This window comes from Homalodisca vitripennis, unplaced genomic scaffold (genome assembly GCF_021130785.1).
Source record: "Homalodisca vitripennis isolate AUS2020 unplaced genomic scaffold, UT_GWSS_2.1 ScUCBcl_11266;HRSCAF=20474, whole genome shotgun sequence".
In the NCBI taxonomy this organism is placed as follows: domain Eukaryota; kingdom Metazoa; phylum Arthropoda; class Insecta; order Hemiptera; family Cicadellidae; genus Homalodisca; species Homalodisca vitripennis.
The window spans coordinates 1-27010 of NW_025787394.1; the positions used below are offsets into that span (position 1 = coordinate 1).

General features: G+C 35.8%; 1 protein-coding gene across 1 annotated transcript; it reads right to left on the bottom strand.

Moving 5' to 3' along the window:
* Positions 1 to 5: 5 nt before the first annotated feature.
* On the bottom strand, positions 6 to 27010 carry LOC124374926 (tyrosine-protein phosphatase non-receptor type 23-like; the record flags this gene model as incomplete). The annotated part of the gene is made up of 9 exons (XM_046833058.1): positions 26751 to 27010; positions 25118 to 25250; positions 22607 to 22741; positions 11530 to 11764; positions 9797 to 9993; positions 6762 to 9137; positions 6432 to 6614; positions 5215 to 5358; positions 6 to 116 (listed from the first exon to the last, which is right to left on the bottom strand). Coding segments are annotated over exons 1-9 (3729 nt in total), but the record flags the coding sequence as incomplete, so codon positions are not given.

Here is a 27010-nt window from a genome sequence, read left to right on the forward strand (position 1 = left end):
AGGAGACAGACAATCAGTTCCACTTGCTGTTCCAGAATCATGGTCCAGAAGTCTCCAAATGTTGCTGAGAGAGGCAGCTGAGTTACAATAAAATCTGGGAAATTGGGTGTGATATCCTGAAAACATTTATTACATTATTAGAAATGTTTCCCGATGTTACAGTAATGAGTCGAAGCCAGACAGCTGATGTTGGTGAAAAAAGTTAAGCTCTACCCTGGTGTGCTGGGCTACACTATTATAATAATGACTAATTGTTAAGTTGATTGAATGTAGGAAACATGCTACTTTAAGTTACCCACTGCCAACCTAGAGAAGCATCTAACACTAAATATTATAATACAGGAAATATTTGGCAGATCTGTAATTACCGGTTTAGTATGCCATTAGTGGCAACTATTCCAATCTGACTACCTGTATAATATCAACCATCCCACCACCTCTGCACCAAAACCAAATTAGCAATGCATGCTTTATGTCACCAACAACAGAAACAGCAATCTATATATGGATCAACTGAAAACTGCCATAGCTGTCCAACGTAGCTGCCATAACTGGGAGATCACAAGAGTGATGGTCCAGCTACCAAAAATATGTTATTTTAACGCCGAGGGTCTTAGCAGATCTAAATGTGAGTACCTAAGCAAAATTATGATAAAGAACAACGTCGATGTCCTAGCACTCCAGGAGACTCACATTGAGAATTCTAACACCTGTGCAAGAGGCAATATCCCTGGATATACACTTGTAGAAGCCATTGGCCACAGAAAATACGGAGTGGCAACTTATGTTAGGCAGGGCATCGATGATGTGTCCCCGATTTACAAGAACTGTGATGACGATATTTTTGTACTGGTGGTGAAAGTATCAGAAACAACTATAGTAAATGTCTACAAACCACCTAATAGACAATGGTCTGACACAGTACTTCCCATATTTGGATACCCCGTCCTTTACATTGGGGACTTTAACAGTCATCACAGCTCGTGGGGATACTCATCGGATGACGACAATGGTACGAGTTTAACTAGTTGGGCTGAAAATAACAACTTAATATTAATACATGATGCCCAAAGACGCCCACACTTTTTATTCAGCCCGCTGGCGTCGTGGTTATACTCCAGACCTATGTTTTTGCTCTTGTGCCCACTCTCTTAAGCCTTTAGCAGTTGGGAGGAAAGTTCTTGGTGCCTTTCCTCATTCTCAGCATAGGCCTGTGCTTATTTCAGCCGGAATCAAGATTCCTCTTGTAAGATCCTTCCCTCGGCCTCGCTGGAATTTTAACAAAGCTGATTGGAAAGCCTTTACATCCAGGCTTGATGATGGCATCAGGTTCATCCCTCCCACGATAAGAAACTATGACCGGTTCACAAAGCTAGTCCTGGCTACTGCTAAACTGTGCATTCCACGAGGATTTCGAAAGAGCTATGTGTGCCAGGTTGGAGTCAAGAGTGTGAGGACCTTTACAGTGAGTTCAATGACACCGGGAACACAGAAACAGCTGATCGGCTGCTACAATCTCTTGACAAAGCAAGAAGAGAAAAGTGGGTACACACAATGGAAAATCTTAACTTCACCCATAGTAGCCGTAAAGCTTGGTCCCTCTTGAGAAAAGCTCTCCACCGGCAAGCCTTCGACGAACAGTTCTTTGTCACATCCGAAACCCTGTGCAATAGCAAAGCGTATTGTTGCTTTGTCCAAGTCAGTTCGCCACCCATCTGACAAGCTGGTTAATTACAAGTTAAACGAATTTAAAAGCAGTCGGCAAGCTCCGTTGGAAATATCGAGAGCATTTGAATTTGATGAAATTGAAGTGGCCATTTCCACTCTGTCAGTTGGGAAGGCAGCCGGTATTCGATAATGTCTTCCCAGAATTCCTAAAGTACTCAGGAATCAAAGTTAAATACTGGCTTCTTACGGTGTTCAACGAAATACTTGCTACTGGCAACCTGCCTGCATCATTTAAAAGATCTAAAATAATCGCCGTTTTGAAGCCCAACAAAGACCCAGAGCGTATTGAGAGCTATAGGCCCATAGCCCTGTTGAGTGTGTGTTATAAGCTGCTGGAGAGGTTGATCTATAATAGAATATTTCCCATTCTCAATGCCAGCATTCCTATAGATCAAGCTGGCTTTAGACCTGGTCGTAACTGCTGCGACCAGGTGCTTGCGCTAACAACTTTTATTGAGAATGGTTTTGAAAAGAGAACAAAAACCTCTACAGCCTTTATAGACCTCACAGCAGCTTACGACACTGTCTGGAGAAAAGGCCTTTTAGTAAAGCTTTATAATCTAATTCCTTGCCCTTTCCTTCTGCGGCTTCTTAATTCAATGATTAGCGACAGGCTTATAAAAGTATGCCTTGGCCGTGAGGAAAGTTCTTTCAGGCAACTTAAAAACGGGCTTCCACAGGGCTCAGTACTTGCTCCTTTGTTGTTCAACGTGTACTCTGCCGACATCCCAACAACGTTATCCAGAAAGTTTATTTATGCGGATGATATTGCCTTAGCCTACCAACATAATGACATAAATAAAACAGAACAGGCACTCACTGATGATCTTTCAGTCCTCGCAGATTATTTTAGAGCCTGGAAGCTAAATCCAAATCCTACCAAAACTGAAGTATCATGTTTCCACCTAAATAACAGACTGGCGAACTACAAGTTAAATGTAACTCTTGATGGTGTCAAATTGAAACATAATGAACATCCGCAGTATCTGGGAGTTACCTTAGACCGATCTCTCACTTTTAAAAGTCACCTTCAAAAGACAGCAGCAAAGCTGAAAACAAGGGCTAATATAGTACAGCATCTTGCTGGATCAACTTGGGGAGCCAACGCAAAAGTACTGCGCACCACTTCTTTGTCCCTTGTGTACTCCGTTGCTGAATATTGTGCTCCTGTGTGGCTTAATAGTGCACATGTGCGAGAGGTCGATGTCATTCCTTAATAGGGCCATGAGGACAATTACTGGAACTCTCATGGCAACACCAACACCTTGGCTCCCAGTACTGAGCAATATAGCACCACCTGAGATTAGACGCAAAGAGGCTCTTCTGAGAGAGTTCAATAAGATCGTGTCCAATCCCCGAATTGCCCGTTACGCGCGACCTTCCTCAGCAAGATAGCCGGCTCAAATCACGCAAGCCATCACTACGAACAGCATCCCAGTTGATAGAGGAGAACTTTACGCCTAATGCTAACTGGGCGTCATCCTGGGAATCATTCGATGGACGGAACAAGTTCTTGATATCCGATCCTACAAAAGCAGCGGGTGGCTTGGAAATTCCTCGAAAGGAATGAGTTTTATTGAATCGTTTTCGAACTGGGGTTGGGAGAAGCAATCACTGGAAATTTAAGTGGGGCATTACTGACGACCAGACGTGTGATTGTGGCGCAAACTCTCAGACAATGGAGCACATTGTAAACGACTGCCCTTTGCGATTGTTTTCTGGTGGTCTGGCTGGTCTGAGTGGTTTAGAGGATGGGTCTCTAAACTGGCTCAGTAATTTGGATTTAGCTTTGTGACGGGAGATCTTAATATTATTTTTAATTTATGACTCAAGAACTTTGTTCTTACGTACTTTTTAATAATTGTAATTTTTTATTTATTTATTTATGGATAGCTGCCTTGTCCCCCATACGATATATATATATATGTCCAACGTAGGCTGCTGACCTCTTGGCACTTTATCTTAACAGTTCTTTGAGGATAAACAAACTGGTGCAGACTTTAACCCCCCCCCCCTTTAAGAGAAAAACGGGTCCTAAAAACTAGGTGTTAGGTGATTGCGGTGTGTTTTGGTATGAAAGTGTTAAGATGTAATACTTTCAGCTGTCTCTTCATGAAGCCAGATAGCAAAACGGGTCACCCTAACACCTCCCGTCGTCAACTCACTGCAACCAATGGCTGGTGGTGTCATCTCACTATATCTAAAGATGGAAATAGGGATTACACTATTCTGCTTTCGATTTCAATTAGTTTTCAGTAGAGCTACAAATATTACGTTATTTACCTGAGACGATTGTGCTATCAGAAATGTCCACAGGATTCCAAAAACAGTTATAAATTGTAGTTGCAATAAGGAATACATAGGCAACACAAAAATACCATTAGAAGTAAGGGTTAAAGAGCACAAAGAAAACCTGAGAAAGGGGATAACAAAAAAGTCTAAAATTGCACATCATTGTTGGTCTGAAGACCATCATATGAATTGGGATGAAGCCAACCATAATACATCGGGAACCTCATTTCTTTAAAAAGAAATTAATTAAATAATTCATTAAATTGGCAAACCAAACTAATCGATCAGAATTCAGTCTTGATTAGGCCACTTCGGTTGCCAATTATGAAAAATAAACTAAAAAGAAAACCAAAAGAACAAACAGATTAGATATTTGTAATAAACCATTGTGGAGTCACAATGCTAAGAAGTTCATCTAGCATGAACCAATAATAAAGAAAGGCCAACTCCTGTTCCCTCCTTTACCGCCATCTTTTTTCCTGCCGGGACAATTGCCATTAACTATTGGCCTATTGGTCGTAGGTGAATGCAGACCTATTGTGTGACCTGTATTCTGTAGTTCAATTTTAATAATCAGTATTATGTTTAGTTTTTTATGAAGTGCATGTCTTAGTTAGTGAAGTTGACGTACATCATGTTGCGAGTCCTGACTTATGCTGTATCACAATAATATTTGACGTGTTTTTTAAATAATATTTTACTAGAAGTTTGTCCTTCATCCACTAGATACACTACTGTTTCTGCACGGATCAGTAATTTTTTTTACCTAGCAATTTGTATTAATGTTTCCTCTATAGAATACATGTATGTTTATATATTTTGTTGTATCTTATCTACTACATTAGGAAACAGGACACTGAGTGCTCAGCTGTCACAGTGGTGGTTCACTGATGCTGCACCACCATCCTTGCTTTCAAGTGTTCTTAACTAAAATGCTCGAAATCAGTTTAAAAAACATTTTAAACATATAAAATGTACTGATATATAAAATATACAAGTGGAAAAATTTAAATCCATGACTTTATTGCAATAAAAACTTATTTCTTTATGAAATGTAACACAGACATTGTAAGCTGAAAACTATATGTGCAAGAGACGTTGTAACAGGTATCAAGTTTCCAAGCTATATCTGTAATTGACTGGGAATGTACAGTTTATTATATATATATGTACTGAAAGTGTGAGACAAGTTACCTTAACATAAGAAGCATTGATGTAGTCATCCTTGGTAGAGGGCAGCTCTACTCTCGAGTTATCATAAGGCAAGATGTCAGGGAATCTGTTCTTGACAGGATAACAACGGGCTACAGAGATGCTATGCTTCACACTATCCCTCTCCTGAAACATGCATGTATTACAGAGTTCAGTTACAATTAGTTGATTGGAAGTAAATTATAAACAGTTACAATTAGTTGATTTGTAAGAACAGGAAGTAAGTTATAAACTTGAGATGATATTAAAAACACAGTTCAAAAGTTTGTTTGACCTTGTTGAACAATCAAATGAATTTCCACCCAGTACTTGTTACAGTGAACTGAGGAGGCACATTCTATAGACTCATTAACATCATTACAAATAAAAAATTCTTCTCCTTTTGGTGGTTTTGTCCTCGATATTGCACAAAGTCACTGTGTTCACATCCAAGGTATACTAGTCTATATATATAAAAATGAAACTGTTCGTGTGTAACAGCATCACTCACAAACGGCTGGACGGATTCGCCTAACTTTTTTTTTAATTTGTTCGTCTTGATCTGTAGAAGGTTATAGGATACTTTTTATCCCTTTCCCGATTCAGGATTCCGCCCCACTGGTTACAGAAATACCCGTAAGAAATGCATTGCAGCAAACATATGTTATTAAGTGAAAGAGTCTTTTCAAATTTTTAATCAGCTGTTCTTTGTAAACATATATAATGCGACAAAAAATTGTTGTTATTTTTGACAGTAACTAAGTAAACATAAATATTTTTGATGTTTCTATGTAAACAAACATTTTTTGACATTTATACAACTAATAACGTTGTTTACCAAAACGCATTAAAATAAACAAAAAACTTTTATAATAGATTTTATGATATGCTACGATGTATTAGTAGAGCAATAAATTAATTGGAAAAACGTATAATAAAATTAGTATTTCTTTTCGATGCTTGATTGATGTAGCCCTCTCTACTGCCACGCGAGCGGAGCCGCGGGTTTAGGCTAGTCTTTCTTATATTGCAAAAACAAGCAAGGAAACAAAACTTTAAAGCAAGTATGTTTTATGATAAGTAACATTAAGAGCCTAAATACAATCATCAAGTAAGAATAATCCAGTAGAACAATATTTATTCCTTTAGTGTTTAAGACAAATCACTTCAGTTATTTAAATTAAAAAAAATAAAGCAAATGAAAATAAATGAAACATCACCTGCAATTCCAATAACTCCTTCCACTTGATGTCCAGCAGCGTTGGGCCATTAAGGGTTTTCATTGTAAGGCTTTCAACAAACTTTTCAAATTTTTCTACTTCTTGCACAAACTGATTCAGTACTTCTGTGTCGTTGAAAGGATCCTTCAACTGGAACTTCCCTTTACTTCTTTCTTCTACACTCTTTAACAAAATAGGTGGACAACATGAAAAATATACTTAAAGTTACATTTGTATACTTACATCTTGTACACTTTCTAACAAACCCTAAAAATTATTAATGTTTCAACACAGCTTTGTGATATGTACTTGCGAAGCAAATCAACTTACCTTTTTTGGTGTTAAAGGAATGGTTCTGCAATCTGGTACCACAGCTGTTGTCTCAGCAAGAGTCACTGCAGCAATTTTCTCCTCGATACCAGTAGAGGACACAGTCGGAGCTGCAGGTTTAGGCAATACTTTGGCGGGAGATTCTACAACCTTCTGTTGAGGCACCAGAGGGTCTTGACTGAGGGAAAAGTCCAGGCCTGCCAGCAGGTCAATATTGGACTTTTCTTCAGCAGCATCCTTGGATGAATCCTGACTGAAAGTGAGCTTCAAGTTGGAGTTGGACGCTTGCATGTACGTCATCGGGCTTTGAGGTGTGACCTGTCCTTGGGTCTGCCCGGGATACACTCTGGGTGAAGAGGGAGACTCACAAACCGTATTGCTCTGCAAAGTTCCTGATGTGTACTGGTAGCCGTAAGGATGGTGATAGTAGTTGCCTTGAGTGTAGTTGGGCTGGGCCATCTGGTTGGACTGTGTAGGTATTGAAGAGCTAGTCTGAGGGCCGATGGGGACACCGGCACGAGTATAATGGGAAGCAGCTGTAGCTGGAGTGTACTGTAGCTCGGTACTGGCCTCGGAGTAGTAGTTCTGATATTGACTCGTTGCGTAGTAATTTTGATAAGTCGAATGGGTATTTTTTACGTCATACGAACTTTGCCATGGCTGTGCTCCGGAGTAGTTAGCTGGCAGTGAATACTGTTCATTGTTCAAGTAGGAAGTGTAATTCTGAGGAATGTAACTTGAATACTGTGGAGTTACTGTGGTATTCTGAGATACTCCTTGACTGATGGATGGAGTAGGATAGTTGTAGTTTTCAGAAATATTCTGTTGCTGAGGATAACCTTGCACTTCTTGTTTTTCCTGAACAGGAACACTTGGAGCATTAGATAGTGGACCTTGGGTGGAATATGTTGTAGTCGTTGCGGCAGTTAGGTTACCTTGCAATGCACTAAAATTATTGGAAATGGTCTGATCAATCGAAGTTAGAGAACTCCTATGACTCACTGATGTCTGAGGGTATGTAGATGTTGGATTCTGATACGCTTGAATGGAGGGTTGTGAGGAACTTGGATGTACGTTTGTTGCTTGTATTTGGTAATTTGTTCCTTGAGGAACTGGATTTGATGATGGATAACTGTGTTGGGGAATTGTAGAGTTTGAAGAATAGTTCTGTATTTGAGGAATGTTCTGAGTTTGATAAGTTTGAGAACCACTGTTTGGATATTGGGCATTCATATGTTGAAGATTGGATGGATAGTTTTCAGGTTGGATTTGCCCAACTTGTGAAGGATAGTTCACATTTTGTGGTAGAGTATTCGTGTAGTTCTGGCTATACTGAGAACCACTGTAAGTGCCATAAGCTTGTGGCAGTGTTGTTGGTGGTGTATATCCTTGTCCAACAGTTGTCGGTACCTTATAAGGATCGTAAGAAGGTTGAAGGTAGTTATGACCGACTGAAGAAGGTGAAGGAGCAGGAACAGGATATGTAGCTGCAGTGCTGGGAGCACCTCCTTGCAGCTGAGGACTCGGGGTACTCGGAGGATAATTAGGTGAAACTTTGGAGTATCCCATGGGTTCATTCGACTTAGGATAGTTCGAAGGCATGTGGTAAGGTGAAGATGTTGTAGGGTATTGCTGATACTGGCTCATATACGAGGAGTACTGGTCAGCATAATGTTGGGATAACTGAGCATTATCAGCACCATATGGCTTACTGCCAGGATAAGAAGTATAACCGGAGTAAGTGGGTTCTGGTTTCAAATCTTGTGAGGTTGTACTAGGACATGTTCCTTCTTGTCCGACCGGTGCTGGTCTCACACTTGGAATCCAAGACTGAGTCGTGTCGTACTGTGGTATACTCTCGTGATATCCTACAGGGTTGGACGACGGTAAGCTTCCTGCACTGTAGTAGGCATCTTGTACATGTGCTGCAGGACTTTGAGTAGAATATCCTCCGGCCTTGTCTCTTTTATAGTTATCCAAGTAATCTTTCAACTTTGGACCACCTGTCCCTGAAGAAGTTATACTTTGAGAAATCGGTTCATCAGTTATTGGTTTAACTTTCGAAGGTAAAGTCTTACAGTTCTTCGCCAGAATCGTATCTCTCTCCTCCTGTTGAACCTTGCACGTCCCCTTCACCCTCTGCAAGAGTTTGGTAACATTCGTTTCTAGCTTCCTGTAAAACTCTTGCCCCTTGTTTGACTTTGCTATCAGATCTTCATAGGCATCATAAGAAGACATGAGAGCAGAAAGTGTCATATTCCGTTGCCTGATTACTTCCATTGTAGCTTTGCGTACGGGAGCATACTGGGCATAAGCATCTGTCAGAGCCTTGATGATATTTTCTTGGGCTGCTAAATTTTGTTCGATGAATGTTACCTAAAACAAAACCATGCTCACATTATTTTAATACATAAAAGAAGTTTTATACAAATGTATTAATATTATTTACCTCATCCAATTCAACTATCAGTTCATTTAGTCTTTATTGCACTCTTATCTTTATATTTTTAGCTCAACATAAATGTTTAAAAATTAATCATAAAATTGAGTTCAGTTACAACTATTAGCTTATTTATGTAAGCTTTTAACAAATACGATTATTGTTTAGTGAGATAAAAAGTCCAAAATATCTTTAAAAAGATATTTGAAGAAGAACTCTTCAGTTTTCAATGTGTAGTTTTGATCTGCACAGACAAAGACACCTGCTTCATATGCCTCAGAATCTCTAATCAGAAATTCTTTTAGTTTCAAATGGTATATAAATAGTGGTACTATTGAACTGTGAGTACTTATGTACTATACAAACTGTCAAAACGGATGCTCATCAAATTAACGATTAACATTACAATGTTGATTGCCAGTTCCAAGGTTAAAATTAAACATCTACATTAGTCCTATAAATAAGGGTGTAACATCTTTGAGGCATCTGGTTCTTAAAGTATTGAATCTTACTTTTCCTAAATTTGTAGACATGTACTAATTCAGAGTTTGTAGACCTGTTTTACTTCAGCTTCTGAGGAAAAATCGTAACTCACATATTTGGAATGTTTCTGCAGCTCCTCCTGGAATATGGTGTCCAAGTTGTCATGTTGTCTGGTGACCAGCTGGGCTGTGATATCGTCTCCGCAGACAGATTCTCTCAATTGAGTGGCCAACATCGCCCGTTGTCGCCTCATCTCCTCCACCTTGCCCACCAAGTGCTGCATCTCGTTCACTATCGGTTGCTGATCCACTGAACACAAATTAACAATAAGTTTTCAAAATCACCCGTTGGTGCCTCATCTCCTCCACCTTGCCCACCAAGTGCTGCATCTCATTCACTATCGGTTGCTGATCCACTGAACACAGATTAACAATAAGTTTTCAAAATCACCCATTGGTGTCTCATTTCGACGTCATCAACAAACATGCAAATAATTTTAATAGTACAAAAAGAGCCATCAGAGCGCTTACAGGACTTAGACCACAAGATACCTGAAGAGAAGCTTTTAGAGAGCTCAAAATATTAACTGTGATAGCTCTCTATATCCTTGAATCGGTTCTTCACTCTGTAAAAACTGACGAAACAAGAAATGGAGAACTCCATTCCTATAACACAAGGAATGGCCATAACTTGCACTTACAACACATCACCTCAGCTTTTACGAAAATAAGCCATCATACAGAGATACAGTTTACTTCAACAAGATTCCAGACTTCCTGAAGAAAATTCCAGCACAACACCTGAAAAATACCTCTCACAAACTGGCTCCTTCAACGACCTTTCAAGAGTCCTTTGACTGGAGAATGAACTCACCATAATAATTAATGTGTTACTTTTCATTATTTTGACAAAAATTTTAAACTCTATGCTTATGAATAAAGAGTTATTGTCTATTATCTTTTTTTTAAAAATATAACCTTGTCTAAATTAAGTATTTTCTTTTCATGACACCAAATCCTCAAATTTAAAAGATGTGAAATATAACAATTTTTCAACTGTTGGTCTTAGTTATAATGTAAATGATTAAGATGTTATGTTATTAGGCTGTCTGCTATAATCTTTGACACATTAAAATTATTATTTAGTGTATCAAGTTCTATTAACCCATTGCGGATCATATTGTTTTGGCACGCGGGCATCAGCGGGCATGAATTAATCTACGGTCAGCGGCCCCGAACGAACAGCAATGGTGTGCCACATCGTATCGCTCGCTATTGTATACTCACTTCATATCTACATTGAACTGGATTCCGGTTTATAAAAATATATCCATCTATATTCTTAAAAACAAAATAATTAAATACAATATATTGTTTATGAACTATTGTAATAAATATCTCTAATAAATATTGATCAAGTTCAGACGCTCGTAAGTTTTCCATTTCGATCAGCTCATATTATGACACAAATTATACCATAAAATTTGATGCTAGTTACTATTATAATAACACCTGAGGAAAACAACCAATCAGAAGCGCTAAAAATCAGAGTAAACTCATATGAATGATTTTTCCACTTTGACATACAACTGCAATCTGTAGGATATTTAGAAAACTTTTGAAAACTCTGAACAAAGACCATTGTTAAACACTCTTAGTTGACAAGTGAAGACGATCGCCCAATCTATCAGACATTAATAAAACTATTTGGGGGGAAACTTAAAAGCAGACCGCTTTTGCGACCTGAGCTCATCATCGTGCCGTTAGGCCCGGCCGCTGCGTGACGAGCACAGCTCATCAGTGATCCGCAATGGGTTAAGTCTAGACTGATATGATATATACTGACGATTGAGTGCAGTTACTGTGGGTATCTGCTGTGCTAGCTGTGCGAGAGGCAGCTCTAGCAGGCGCAGGTTGGCTATGTGCTGAGTCATCGCCTTGTGCAGTGTTTTATTGCTCTCTGCAGCCTTGTTGTGGGCCTCCTCGTACTTGTTGGCCTCTCTTGTCAGGTCTGTGGCCACGATGGATGGTGGACGACTGCCCATCACCTCCTGATACTCCTTCTCTTCTACCTCCTCGTTCTGTCAGGCACAATATTGGGAATCATTTCAAATGTTAACTAACATCATGTATACATTTATTATGTATAAAAATAATCTTAATTATTTTATATATGAAAATGAAAAGTTTAACCCCAAATGCGTTTGCAATTTTTCTGTCTCAAGAAAAGCAATTAAATGTATATTTAACCAAACACTGTAATAACAGACTAGATGGACTGGGTCCGGTTCGATTACTCCACCGATCGTTGGCCCAACTACCCAAACATTAGTTTAGTTTAAAATAAGAGGGTCGATGGCCCAACGATCAGTGGTGTAAACGGACTGATTTGTTTCATAAAGTAAAACATAACTAAAATGGGTCGTTGGCCCAACGAACCATATTTACAATTTAAACAGTAAATTTACAATCAAGGTCCGTTGGCCCAACGATCCAAAATTTACTTACAAATACTAATAACGTATATGGTTCGTTGGGCCAATGACCCTATTGCAGTAGCAAGTTAAATTGTAGAATGCAGATTCGATTACACCACTGTTCGTTGGGCCAACGACCCGTTTTATAATTTATAGAGGTTCGATTAGTCCACTGGGTCGTTGGCCCAACGACCCGATCAAATAAAACATTGCATTTCAAATGAAAAGGGTCGATTACTCCACTGACCGATTAGTCCACTATGGACAAGGGCAGACGGTACGGCAGCCGCTCCTCCTGCACTGTGGTAATTTTATCTTCATTATGAGCGTGAATACATTTGATGAAAATATAAATATATATAACTATAAATGTTATTATAAATTATATATTAATTAAATGCAGGTATGAGGTAACTTTTACATTATTAATTTCTTTGTCGGTAAAGAAAAAATTACATTGGTTAATATAAACGTAATATATTTTTAGTTATAATTTCTTCTACATCATTGACGTGACTAAACAAATATATGTTTATATAAAATTTGTATAAACGGCAAAAGCGTGATTTAATCTTTATTGAAACTACATTAGTATCGATTTTTATCATATACATATACATGTACAAGTAAAAGAACTGGCCAATTCTCTTCAAAAAGCCAATGTATAATGTTCTGAAGCATTTAAACATTTTTGTGTATCTGGTACGTTTCTTCAGATGGATATAAACTACATTTACAGTACATATTAAAGGTAACTATCAATCATTAAAGCTTAATTGAGAATATGTTGCCAACTTTAAAATAGAAGCCTCTGAAGAAGTAGGTCTAATGTTGATTGTTAATGGGATGTGAGAGAAGGCATTATATTATCCTATACCGGGTATTCTATATGAGGTAATCTATAAACGTAATGCAGCTGTTAGACTCTTATTTACAAGTAGAATAGTGTAATTTGTGGTAATATATTACCACAAATTCCGTGCACGAGTTCACGGAACTGTTTATCGAGGAAACTGAAGTACTCGTATTTCCCTAGTCACCAATAAATTGTGATGACGACATGTTCTGTCAATCAAACGAAGAAGAGCAGATTGATTTAGAAGACAAGACAACAGCACAGAGACCAGGAAGTTCACACGGATAAGCTGGCTTCCGGGAACGAGGGAATAATAATAATTTTAGATCAATAACCTAAACTATGGCTGCTTTGAAAATTCTTTCCCTTCATTCATCCAATCTCAAGCACAAAGTCTGGAACTTCACAACCACTTCAATTGTTTGAAAACATTCCATTGCTATATTTTGAATCATATAATTAATTGTCTTGAATAACAATTGACATCAGTTATTGCCGTTGATTGATGTCGTAATTACAAAATAATACGTTTGGCTTCGTCAGCCCCTAAAATCCTTAGTTTCCAACAAAATTCAAAACAAAACCGACACCTATTTTCAAATGGCAAGATACACTGAAGTAAGATTTTAAACCAGTCTGTGGGTCTTGTACTGTATCGACTCTTCCCCTTATAATCTTTGTTAAGATCCTCGTAAAGGCCAATGGCACATAAGGAAGAGCAGAATAAGGATTCGAAAGAGACCAGCCTCTCCATAACGTCTATCATTTCATTTCTAAGATTAGTATTACAATTTTATATATGCATTGCAATCTTTTCACCAGTTGATACCAGTTTATGAATTAACGCTTTTAAAAGAACTATATATTACCTAATTTTGTATATAAAAACTAAATCAGCGATTTCATTAATTTAAAATACAACACTGGTCTAACTGTTGATTTGAGCAGATTTAATATTAAATCGAGTTTAAAATGTAGTAGTCAGAAATATACAATGTGTATGATATTAAAACCAATAATCTGATATAATTCTTAAATTTAAAATTAAATTTTCTTTTAAAATCTGTAATATTTTTTAAATTGCTTATACCCTGTTATTATGTTGTTATTCTCTTTGCTTGATATTTCAAAAACCATCAACAGTTTACACACATCACAGTTGATGTCTATATTTTGCTTGTATCCAATTCTCTTTTACCACAGACCTATGTTTAAAATAAAATTATATACTTCGTTGCTTCCAAATAATCAGGCTTAACAAATAAAACTGTATTACCTGATTGTTTTGTACGCATCAAAGTAAATTTATCAAAGTATCGTAAGTAAAATATAAAATATTTATATTTCATAGAAATATTTTAATGAATAAACTGGTATAAACAATCTGCACTAATTCTTGATCATTTAAAATATATTTTTATTTAGATTTTATCTCATATACTTCCAGTATCGATTTATTGTGGTCAAACAATAACACATCGTTAAGTAGTGTAGATTTATTACATAATTATTTTCTATATCAATGAATAAGTGTTTGTATGGAGGAGGAGTCCAGATATACTTTATAAAAGTTATTCATTATAGATTATTTCAAAAGAATATCCATCTTATTGAAATTATTTAAACTAAATTAATTGAACACCATAACGTCCTACTCAAAACCTCAGTCAAACTTAATTATTTTATGTCACAGGCAATGTAGTAATGTAGTAAAATACTATATTTTCTTCTTTATGTATAAATCTTGTGTTATATTACTCCATTGTATGTCTTGTTATGCTATTTTTATTTTATAATTGTTTGATTCCAAAGATTTAAGATTGCAAATTAAAATTATTACAAAATATCTTTAAGTGAAAGTGGTTCATCTATCGAACTACACATAACGTTCGTTTAAAATTGCATTCTTGTGTAATAATATGTTAATAACCTGTGTCAAATGTCAAACACCATAAAATATGTAAATAACGCTTCTAACTGTAGTTATAACTGTTTAACAATTATTAATTTTCACATGATATTAAGGATTATGGACCCTAAGAAATCTTACAATAATAGGTTTTTTAAATGCAAAATAATTCGCAAAACATTTTATTATGAAAAATAATCGGGTTTGAAATAGCTTTAAGATGTTATATGATATTACTATTATAATTATTCCTAAACTTGTAAAACATATGCATCTAACAACGTTTACGGGATTTCAATACATTTTACCGACTTCTTATTAACCATGCAAAATATAACTATCAACGAAATTTAATAATGTAATATTTGTTTAAATATGAAACAACTTATACTTTTTATCAACCTTGTTATATAAATATTAAACAGGTAATGATAAAAACAAAATGTCATCTCATAATAGCATTTGTGGGTACTAATACTAATATAATAGTACATACTCCTACTAATATGTATATATTTGATTTTTAGTATTTAATATATATGTGGTTACTTTATCAGTTATGACATATTTTCGACATACATTAGTATCTCGAGAACAACACTAAAACTACATATTAACTGGAGTGCTAAAAAAGTAAAACATTGCCTTGCAAGGGGACTTATAAGGAGAAGGAGAATGAAGTAGTGGACTAATCGACCCTCTGGCCGCTGAAATGGGCTAATGTAGCGGCGTGGGTCGTTGGGCCAACGCCTGGTGGTGTAATCGGCCCTCTTTTGAACATCGTACGATTCATTTCACTTAGGTTCGTTGGCCCAACGACCCCCTTTAAATATTATTGCTTAATATTAATTCATGGTCCAATTACACCACTGATCGTTGGCCCAATGAAACTATACCAGTAAATAAAAAATATAAGGTTTGTTGGGCCAACGACCCTTTATTTGCAATTTACAGAAATGAAACACATAGGGTCGTTGGGCCAATGAACCAGTGGAGTAATCGAACCTCTACATGTTTTTAAAATGGATCGTTGGGCCAACGACCCTCTGTACAAATTACATTTCTTCCAGGAGGGTCGTTGGGCCAACGATCAGTGGAGTAATCGAGCCGTCCCCGATGGACTGACACCTTGTACAGTATCCCTGGTCTTTCTGAAACCCAACATTTAACTAACCACCTGGCATCACATTATTGCAGTGTTTCAAAATAACACATTATACCAGAGTCATTTACTGCTTACTATTGTAACCAAAAATCAACAGAAGTACAGTGAATTCTTCATTAAACAAGGGCTCTTAAAAATACAATAAATAAGTAATAAGAATTTAAAATAACTCATAAAGAAATTTAATAAGTTATATAAATATAAATAATATAATATAACTAGAATATTGTTAGAGTGGATTGAATGTTTCTTACTTCTAGCTCTTCATTTTGAATTTTCTTATATTTGTCATATGTATAAAGTTTTTTCTTTTGTATTTTAAGTATTGAATTAATTTAATTAAATATATCAATTTTTACATTAAGATAATTTAATTTTGATAGGTTAAGCATTTTTGTTTTTTCTATTTAAAGAATAAGTTAATAATCACCACAATTAATTGTATTAAACTATTGTAATTTACTGTATACAATATGAGGTTGAGTGGAGAGGACTTGATAGCCGTAACTCCACCTCTTTAATAAAGGCAGTTTTCATTTCATATCATTTCATAAATACTGTAATGTTTTTCTCCTTTTATATCTATACTAGCAGTTAACCACAGCTTCATACACAATTTCTTAAGCTTTCCACATATATCAACACTTCTGGTTCAGGTGATTATATTTCCAACAAGGGATAGTTGACACGGGATTTAGTTTGGAAGATTTATATTCCATTATTTGTGTTTCTCGAGAGACTAACAAGTTTACCAATAGTGAGGATTACATTTTCTTATTTTAGAATGTAATTTCAAAGGGGATTTCATTTCTATTTTTTCATTCCTAATTCATTTTATGACAAAATTCTTCTTGAGGTCTCTGAGTTATAAATAAATTTAATTTGTCATTATACTTAAATTATGCTGAGATAACTATTTTAAAAATACATTTCTATTTTTTTAATATGCTAAGAACTAGAGGCAAGCACTTCAGATTCGTTGAATGCTAAGAATAGCTCTATAATATATAACATTTAATAACTGTACATTTGCATAAGCCTTTTGCATTTGGGCAAAATGGACCTGCCAGTATAGACGTTACTGTATGACCTGTTAGAGGGTTAGTGAGATTATACCAACGACAGTAACTGTATATATAATTCCCTAAAATTACTAGGAAATATATAGTACAATAATTTTTTTTATAATCCAATAAATAAGATAAGCTATAAAGTAAATCTAATAACATTTGAAGTAACGTTTTATCCAAAACTTCTACTGTTACACCAGTTCCAATAAATAACACTGCACTAGTTCTTGTCATAAAAATGTTCACTGTAATATTTCACAATACAAAATAAATCATTGCGAGTCGTCTTTTATTAATTTTGTTTCTAATAAACAACAGTCAATGAAAAAAAAAAACAATGAATTTATAACAATAGCAAGAGAAGTAATATAGCAAGCATTGAATGTTATCTCTCCAGCAAATTGAACAGCTCATGGCCATAAAATTAAACAGATTGAGCATAAACATCATTGTCTACAACAATGTAAACAGAACAATACAACATTCATAGCCTGTGAAATTCAATATGCTAAGCTCTCAAATTAGATCTATTTCATCAAAATAGATAACTCAATTTTTATTTGATAAAAGTGATCTGACTCTTTATTTAGCTTTAGTACACTATACATTTTTTGGGTATTTGCAGCTTAAAAGTAACCAAGTAAAGATATGGACAATTTTCTTATAATACAACATTTTCTTTAGTATAACGATTAAGTATTGTGGTGGTAGATTTTGATCTTCCTTTTGATGCAAGATGGTCGCAGGTGAAGTGTGTGTGGTGGCTTGTACTCAAAAGTATTGTTATATAGTAGATAGGCATAATCCGATAATGTGTTATGGAATCTACAAAAGTGGTGGCACATTACTTGTGCAAGTATTTCAAAGTCTCAACACGACCGTTTTAAAACATTTAAAATATTCCAGGAATAAAATGGTACCGTGTTTCTTGCCTTCCAAATGTGTTATCAAACAAAGTACCGACTCTGCGTCTGGAACTGATCTGTATCTGTCAAACGAATCTGACTGCTCTGTGATCCTCAATTATTAGAATAAATAAGCAAAGTAATGACCTAAGTATGCATGAAAGGTTGTGAACTTGGAAACGAAAATAACGTGTTTAGATATAACTAAATGGAACTATACAACATTTTCATGCCAACTCAAAAATTGAAAAATCCACAGAAGAATCCAAAGAACCGAATCGTTCTCAGTACAGTTCAGAGAGAGAAAGTTCTTCCAATACTTTGTACGGCCAAATAAATCCTGAAATAGGAAGAGAACCTAACCTAAGTGAATGCGTATATGAAAACACGGATGAGAAAATTAAAACCCCATCTTATGTAGATATCGTTAAAAACCGAACTTCCAAAAAGTCTTAGGAATAGAATATGCCACAATGTAAATAACCAAAATGTTGAAGAAAGCCTAGGCTCTATTAGTGTAAAGGACATTACTGGGGCTAAAACCTAATCATTAGTTGCAAGTGACGATATTCTTCTTTGAAGACAGAAAATAAGTTCAACGAATATTGGCTAGCTGTTGGGCCTAGATGAAAAAATGTGAGAAATAAAATAGGAAATCTGGACAGTGAGCTTATATATGGATTTGGCAAGGCTAATCTAGGCCTAAGCAAAAATAGGGTAGGCCTATTCCCAGAGTCATCCAAATACAAAAAGAAACACTCTATTCTGATCGGTACAGGTGATGTGGCTCATCGAACCTTCTCTGTGCTAAGAAGGCTTGGTTTTATTTGGACAACATCGCCATGGGAACGAGTAAAGGGGATGTTTGAAGCTGTGAAAGTAAAGCCTTTCCTAACATTAGCTTTATTGTTGAAAAACTTGATAACAAGGGAGTATATTAGTTTCAAGCTAGGAAAGGAGTTTTTACATAAAGACAAGGTTATAGATTGTACCAGCTGGCCCAGAAATGTAACACTAAAGCATTTTTTATTCAGAAACACACAAACTCTCAGTGTAACTTAGTTCCTCATTTGTCTAACGTTCAGCCTAGTGGTTTTTCCTCCTAGCCTAAACTTCTAAACAACTACCAAGCAATATAAGTTAAATAAACCTATGACAAATTATAGCCCAGACAAGGTAATAGCCTCAATAAATGTTCAATGTCTAAGGACAGAGTGGAGGTTCTATTTTTCTTTTATATTGGAAACTAGACCAAAAATATTGTGCATCTCGGAGCATTGGCTAGTTAAAGATGAAATTTATGTATACACCCAAATCGAAGATTTAATTTTGGCAGATGCAAATTGCATACAGGAACATACAAATGGAGGTACAGCAGTTTGTGTAAAAAATTATCTTAGATATAAAAATGTTAATCTTGAAAATTGCTGTAAAGAACTAACTTTAGAAATTGACACTATTGAGCTCTTGGACTCTTTAATGATAATCATGTCGATTTACCACTCCCCTGACAGTGATTTTTATGAGTTTATCCAACTTCTGAACCTGGAAGAACAATCACAAGAAGAGAACATTTTTACAAACATGCTCATTAGTCATGGCCTATACATCTCACATAGACTGTCCACAAGAGGCACAGCGTGTCTGGATTCCATGGCTACAAGTTTTGATTCTTGGGATTACAAGATGGAGGTCACTGAACCTATGATTTTGAACATAGTGCAGTTGTTATGACAATAAAGTCGGGCTTGGGAAACAATAAACTCAAACAAGTCTCATGGCCTGATAAGTATAGTTTTTCAAAGTGCGCCATCAAGGAGGAACAGCTGCCTTTACTAAGGAGGGCTCTAAAACAATTAAACTGGCCAATTGAAGTGAGTCGCCACTACTTACCTGGGTACTCCTTTGATAGATTTCTTCAAACCTTCAATTATAATTTTGACGTACTTTTTCCACTAAAACCTTCTAAGAAAAATCAAGAAAATGGAACTAAACAACAGTTTAAGGATAAATCTTGGTACATGGCAGACTTATCCAGACTCAAAAACTTAGTATTTCTTCTAAATGATCATTACAAATCAGCAGTCTCACCCAAAGATTGTGACGAGTACTATACATTGTATTGTAAAACAAATAAACGGTAAGACTGAAAGTAACAGAAGCTAAGAATCGTGCACACTCGGCCTTCAACGAGCACACCATCCAGCATGTGTAAGCCGGCCTGCGACATTATATACTCACACAGGCTTAAGATGCCATATCCTTCTTGCTCAGACAGTCCTGAAAATGTTTAAAAATTTCTTCATAAAGGCTGTTGAAGAGATAGTGACAAACCTGGAGATGGAATATACCCTCTGTATATTGCGAACCTATATTAGACTACTGGTTAGAGGTGTGGCCACTAGATATTATAAAAATAGTAAAAAGCCTAAAGAACTCTAGAAGTACAGATATCTATGGTGTTCTGTGCTTTGTTTTAAAAGCGGTGATCCATGAAGTAGCAAATCTTCTATCAGTAGTAATAAACAGTCTTAGTCAAGGTATTTTTAAAGATGCCTTGAAGATTGCACGCATGGTCCCCATCTACAAGAAAGCAAATCCTGAGTTTGAAATGTCCCAAAATATTCTATTAAAGTATATTTTACTTAAATATTGATCGCAGTATATGCCCTTAACCTTACAAACATGAGACTGTTTTTGAGAAGCAATTTATTCACCGTAATATGGTGAGAAATTGGGCTTTCAGCCATTTCTAGGATTTGTACAACCATAGGATTGTGGTGGCCGAACCGTTTGACCAACCTCAACCACTCTCTTTAAAATTCAATAGAATAATTTTTGTTCTTTACTTTGAGTGATTAGATACTAAAAAGCGTGAAATAAATACTTTTAAACAAAATGTCTACTGTTAGTGCGAATTTTTCTGATCAGACTTTAGCAAAAGAAGGGGACCATGCCATTTGCAAAACTTGCGTTACGATTTCAGTGACTGTTCTTTCAAAATACAGACTTGAAAATCTATTAATAAAGTTATGAGAGAAAGTTGGAATTGTCAATCTTGCAGAAAGTCCAAAAATAGAAATGAATCAATAGCCTCCAATGCAAATACAAATCAGTCAAACCTCAAATGATGATACCGAAATGCCAAATGAGATTAGTAGTCTAAGGATATCAAGAGGAATTCAAGAAAAGTTGAATAGCCACCAAGTACTCTAACCAGGTTGGATGACACCATAGTAAAATCTATCTTTACTGTCTTCCAAAATTATGTGCTCGTGGTTGAAATATAACTCCAACGATGGGACTTAGAGAGGAAAATTTGTCTTTAAGGAAAGAAGTCGAGACACTAAAGAAGAAAGCATCTGATCATGACCAGGATATTATGAAGCTAGAAATAGATCACCAGTAGGGACGACAATTTAATTTGGAGATGGATGTGACAGAGAAAAGAGTTGATGAAATGATTAAAATATAAAACATTGTGCATCACGTCTGCAGGCAAGAAGGGACAGTAAGTCTCCTATGCTGTTGGTCCAGTTCTTCTCAAGTGTAGGTAGAGATACTTGGTTGAAAATGAGAATTTGTGCCCATTCTATTGAGTCCTAATTACAATTTTGCATTTGTTTGGTGTCAGGGTGGCTGAGTGTCGGTTAGGAAAAGGGGGTTGACAAAAATATCGCAGTGATAAGAAATAGAAAAGATTTTGAGAAATTAAGTTAAGACCTTAAGTATTTCAGTACAGTCAGACTTTTTCATCAAGGTATGAGTAACATTTTTCACCTAATCTTAAGAATTTGAAATGTAAAAGATTACACAACCCTCATTTTTTGAGTAAACAACTCCTGTTAGAGTAAGTTTCAAAATATGTTACACATTAACTATGGCAAATTAATAAAACTTGCAGATCAGAAATTACATCCCCCAAACTAAATGGTGGTATTCACGCACCTTGTCTCGAAAATATAGTTGTGTGTGATGAATAAAATATGTACTACTAATTATATACGTGATACTCATTTTATTATACAGTGGAGCATTTTATTATGCTTCTTAAATCAATCCACACACTTCATTAATGACCAAGAGAATAAAATACTTTGCAAGTAGAATGTTTTCAGTTTTCTAATTACTTTTGTGAAATCCTATTATAGAGTGAATCTTTCTGATGAACACCTGACATCCAAGTTAGAGATAGAGGTGTCAAAGTTCTAGGCCAAAGTTTAACTGACATTGTTTGCCAAAAACAACTGTACACAAGGAAATGGCTAAACAGAAAAATATGATTTTATTTACTTAGGGACTAATAATAACAATTTTAGTACATAAATTAATGTATTTATTAGATTAGTTACTTTCGAACTTTCAATTGTCAGTAATTACATGTCTAATCATATTGCTCTTGAGTAAAGTATATGTGCAAGTACTTGACCCTCCTGCCTCCCACAATCTTTCAGTTTGGCCCTCAAACAAAATGTTTGGAGACCTCTTGTATAAATAAAACAAATGTTTTCGTGGTAAGTAGGCAGATGCCTTATACTTACATGAATAAGTTCCATAATCTCCTTCAGCATGGCTTCTACATCATGGTAAATATCGGAGAGCTTGTCCATGGATTCAATCAAGTTCTGGATGGCGTCTGGCTTTGCACTGAGAGCTGCACAGCGATCCACAATGTCCTACAAAATACACATTCTGATGATAATCCAATAATGGCTTTGCACTGAGAGCTGCACAGCGATCCACAATGTCCTAAAAAATAAAAATACTGATGATAATCCAACAATGGCTTTGCACTGAGAGCTGCACAGCGATCCACAATGTCCTACAAAATACACATACTGATGATAATCCAACAATGACTTTGCACCGAGAGCTGAACACAATGTAATAACAATAATTTCATTTCTGCATACCACAGAACACACTTTGCCTTCTGTTGTGCTGTAAATATCGTACTCACACTGGCACCAGGCGGGTCAGTCACAATAGCGGGCTGTTCTGTACTGCGCAACTGTTCTGCACATGCCGGTCAACATTTCCTCCCATCAACCGAAAACAAATACTTATTTTAAATTTAATTTGATATTTAAATCGTTTAATTATCTTGAATACTTTTTAAGTAATAGGCGTTCAAATCTCGGCATATTTTGTGAAAACCCTTCATATTGGACTATCATAATTCATATGCACATATTTATCTTGATAATAAATACAGTATAATTTAAAAAATGTATTTTATGTATATAAGTTAAAAATAATTTTCATTCTAAATAATTATTTAGAATTCATGCAATCTATAAAAGAGTTAAAATTCCTTTGTAAAAATTAAATATAAATTAATATGAATATATCTGCAATGAAGCCATTTTATAAGCTTTAAAACAATGTACTAAGTATAATGTTCTCGCATGGAGAGTCCCAAACAATGCTCGTTAGGAACAGAACAAGCCATAACAGTCTGTATGGGAGATTCTGATGTTCTGATGCCCTTAATACCATGATATGGGTTTTTTTTCATAATAAAGCAAATAAATGAATACTTAACCCTTCCCACGCGGCAAACGGTTATATCCGTTACGCCTAATTTTGACCGAAACGTGGTAAACGGATGTATCCTTTAAAGTCTATTTTGTGTTATTTAATAAATTGTAGTTGCTGTGGAATCCGCTAGAGTTCAAGGGAGTGTTGAATACTTGTTCCGAAAAGCAGATGTTACAGTTTGAACCTCATTGGCGCGTCGCAGTGGTGGGAGGGCGTGGCTTTATCCCTCGTGGCGTGATTTAGCCTCAGTCTGCGGCGAACCATTACGCGGTAAGCGGATATATCCCGGCACGGTATATTTTAGTGTTTTACGCTGTTTTGCCATATTTCCTTATTTACTGTTCGTGTTCCTGTTGTATTTAGCATTATATTATCTTTTTTATTTTGTTATTACTTTATTTGTTGTGTCGTTATATTGTTCCATGCAATGGCGAATCCGGAAGATTTTTTGTAAAATTTGAAAATTTTTAAAAAATATAGTGGTCTGATTATTTTGTGATACTGTATTATTCTTTATTCCTAATAGCCACCACTAACTAAAACAAAAATTAGAGTTGGTCAAATGTAAAAAAAATTTTAAAGTTAATTACGCGTTATGAGTCAAAATTGAAAGATAAATTCCGCGTGGGAAGGGTTAAAATCCTGACTGCCTCATCACTTTACATTCTTGAAGTGGTCAAACATGCAGTAGACAGGAATCACCAGAGACTAGGAGAAGCTCACCAATACAGCACTTGGAACAACACAAACTTTTCAATACCGATTCACCACATGTCCCTCTATGAGAAACCGTGCTACGCAGGAGCCTAGCTTTTCAACCTCCTACCTGAACAGTTAAAAAGAATCTGTGAAGACAAAACCTTGAACAAGTATCTCATGGAGTGGTTGTTGGAACACACCTTCTACACCTTGGAAGGTCATTTGTCAACTGGAGGAACAACCAGGCTAATCTCACTTGGTTTTAACTTTACATACATTTTAATCAAGACAAATTATATGTAAACATTTTTTAACCAAACTTTTTGTTTTCTATAAAACTGTAATTATTGTTCTTAAAGAATATTTAAATAAAGAAGTTTGTCTATTTTCTATTGGCCATTTCCCCAAAATGGGATTATTGGGGGGTGGCTCAATATTTTTAAATGGAAAGACCCATTATGAGACACATCATTTGAAAGGTCTTGATAAAAGAAGAAGAACAGTGGAAACTAAGGATTTCTATCTCAACCCAGTACACAATGGCAGCCCATTGAAATTAATTAACTTAAATGAAACTCAGGACACCCCTCTAAGAAACAAAAGAGAACCATTTCCCCAAAATGGGCTTGTTTGGAGGGCAGTTTAAAATATTTTAATAAAAAGTTACAGTGGCACTAGTAATTACATTTACGTAAAGCTATAAAACTTTCTAACCCGTGTTATTAATATCAGATGTTCAAACTGCTGTCCCAGGTTAACCCTTCATACCTTCTCATTTCAACCTTCACCACCAAACTTATAGATTCACTAACCTGAGGTAGCCTGTCAGGTTCCAGGTGAGCGTTGACACAATCCAGGTGCAGAGAGGACATGAAGGCTACCAACTCCTGATCCTTCTCATCCATCAAGGCGCCCATCTTCCGCAGTAGTTTGGCTTTCTCCTCACTGTACAAACAGTTAAGTGAGCTATTATGTCACTTATAATCAACCCTTAGTGCTTCAATCTAGACTATTGATTAGTCTGATGTGTTTCAGCCCGGTACACACTTGTGTTATCACATCAAACCAGTTGCCGGTATCTGAACTTCGGCAATTTTTAGCACCATTTATGAACTCAAAAACTAGTGACAAACTATTAAAATTGGTGGTAATAATTGTAAATGTCACCATTTAGTTTTAAAAGAAATAATAAAGCTTACTCACTACTATCTTTTGTTACAATTTGCACTCAAATTTACCAATTTTATTTACAGGGATACATTTTTACAGTGTAATAATACTTTCAACTACTGTTTAATATTGTGGGATTAAAACATTTCTTGAAACAGAGATGAAATAATATATATTTGATCTACATTAGCCTGTGCTGGAGATGCTGTAGACTGGTTGCTATCACATGAGTCATCTACAGCAGTTAGAGTTAAATAACAAAGGTTAAAAGTATCAATATATTTTCATATACTAAACCTATTACAATTTTTTCTGATCTACACATTTTTAAACCAAGACAATGACATGTCAGCTGAGAAGATCTGTATAATTATACTATGCAACCATATTCTATGGAAAGCACCCAGATACTGAGGTGATGATATTTACTTATGTGCGCATTAGTCTCCTAATGGTCTATATATGTATGACTCTGTATCATTTCTGAAGTTAGCAATATTATCGTGTTTCAATTTTATGAAACAAAATGCTGTGTGCAATGTTTTTAAACTCTTAAAGCGCTGAAAATTTTGCCTCAATTTAATTAGCGTGCTTTTATAAGATTTAACAAAATTTGTTTTTTCTAAAGTCAAATTCATTTTCTGTCTCTTGGAAGAAATAACAAAGAAACATTTTTTTTTAAAAAGCTCTTGTAGTTTATCCGTAGTTTGCACCATACACATGGGTGCATTGTATTGTTGTATCCGCATGCTGTGCCTTGCACCGTAAGATGAAACATGATAAAAGAATAGCACTGATTTTTTATCAATTTTTCACAAATTCTTCACCAATTTGCTTCTTGATGGTCAAAATCAATATTCCTACACATTCGTAGTATTTTCATGAATTATAATGAACACAGTAAACTAAGACAATATGGATATTCCTGTGTCACGCTTTAAGCGTTAATAAATAGTATTGATCTTCAAATATAAGACTTTTTTAAAGTGATATATTCTTTTCTATGTATTTGTATTGAACCTCTATTGGAGCTGATGTTGCACGAGTCTCAGAAACACACCCACATCTCAATACTACCAACAACTGAATGCAGATCTAACATCTGCCAGCATTATAACAATTTGCCTGAATAGTTTTAAAATCGAAACTAATTTTCATTTAAACACTCTGGATGTTATTATAATATATCTCAGATTAGCTAATTGTTAAAATATCAATGTTATGATATCTGTGAACTCACACACAAAATGTTGTATACAAAATGACAGCACTGACCTGTACAACGAGGAAGCCTCATGAGCCTTCATAGGGACAAGCCTGCCGAAGATATCGGGTCCAGCGATGTCCGGGTCAGTGACAACGAAAGGGATGCCCTTCACGAGGGCTGCACCCTTGATTTCAGGCAAAGCATCTTTATCTGGCACTTCTTCGTGGTAGATAAACTCATTCTCATTCTTGGCTGCCTTTCGTTTGCCCTCCACCACATCCATAGTGAAAGTTAATGCCTCTTCAATCACCTGTCAGGTAAAGAGTTA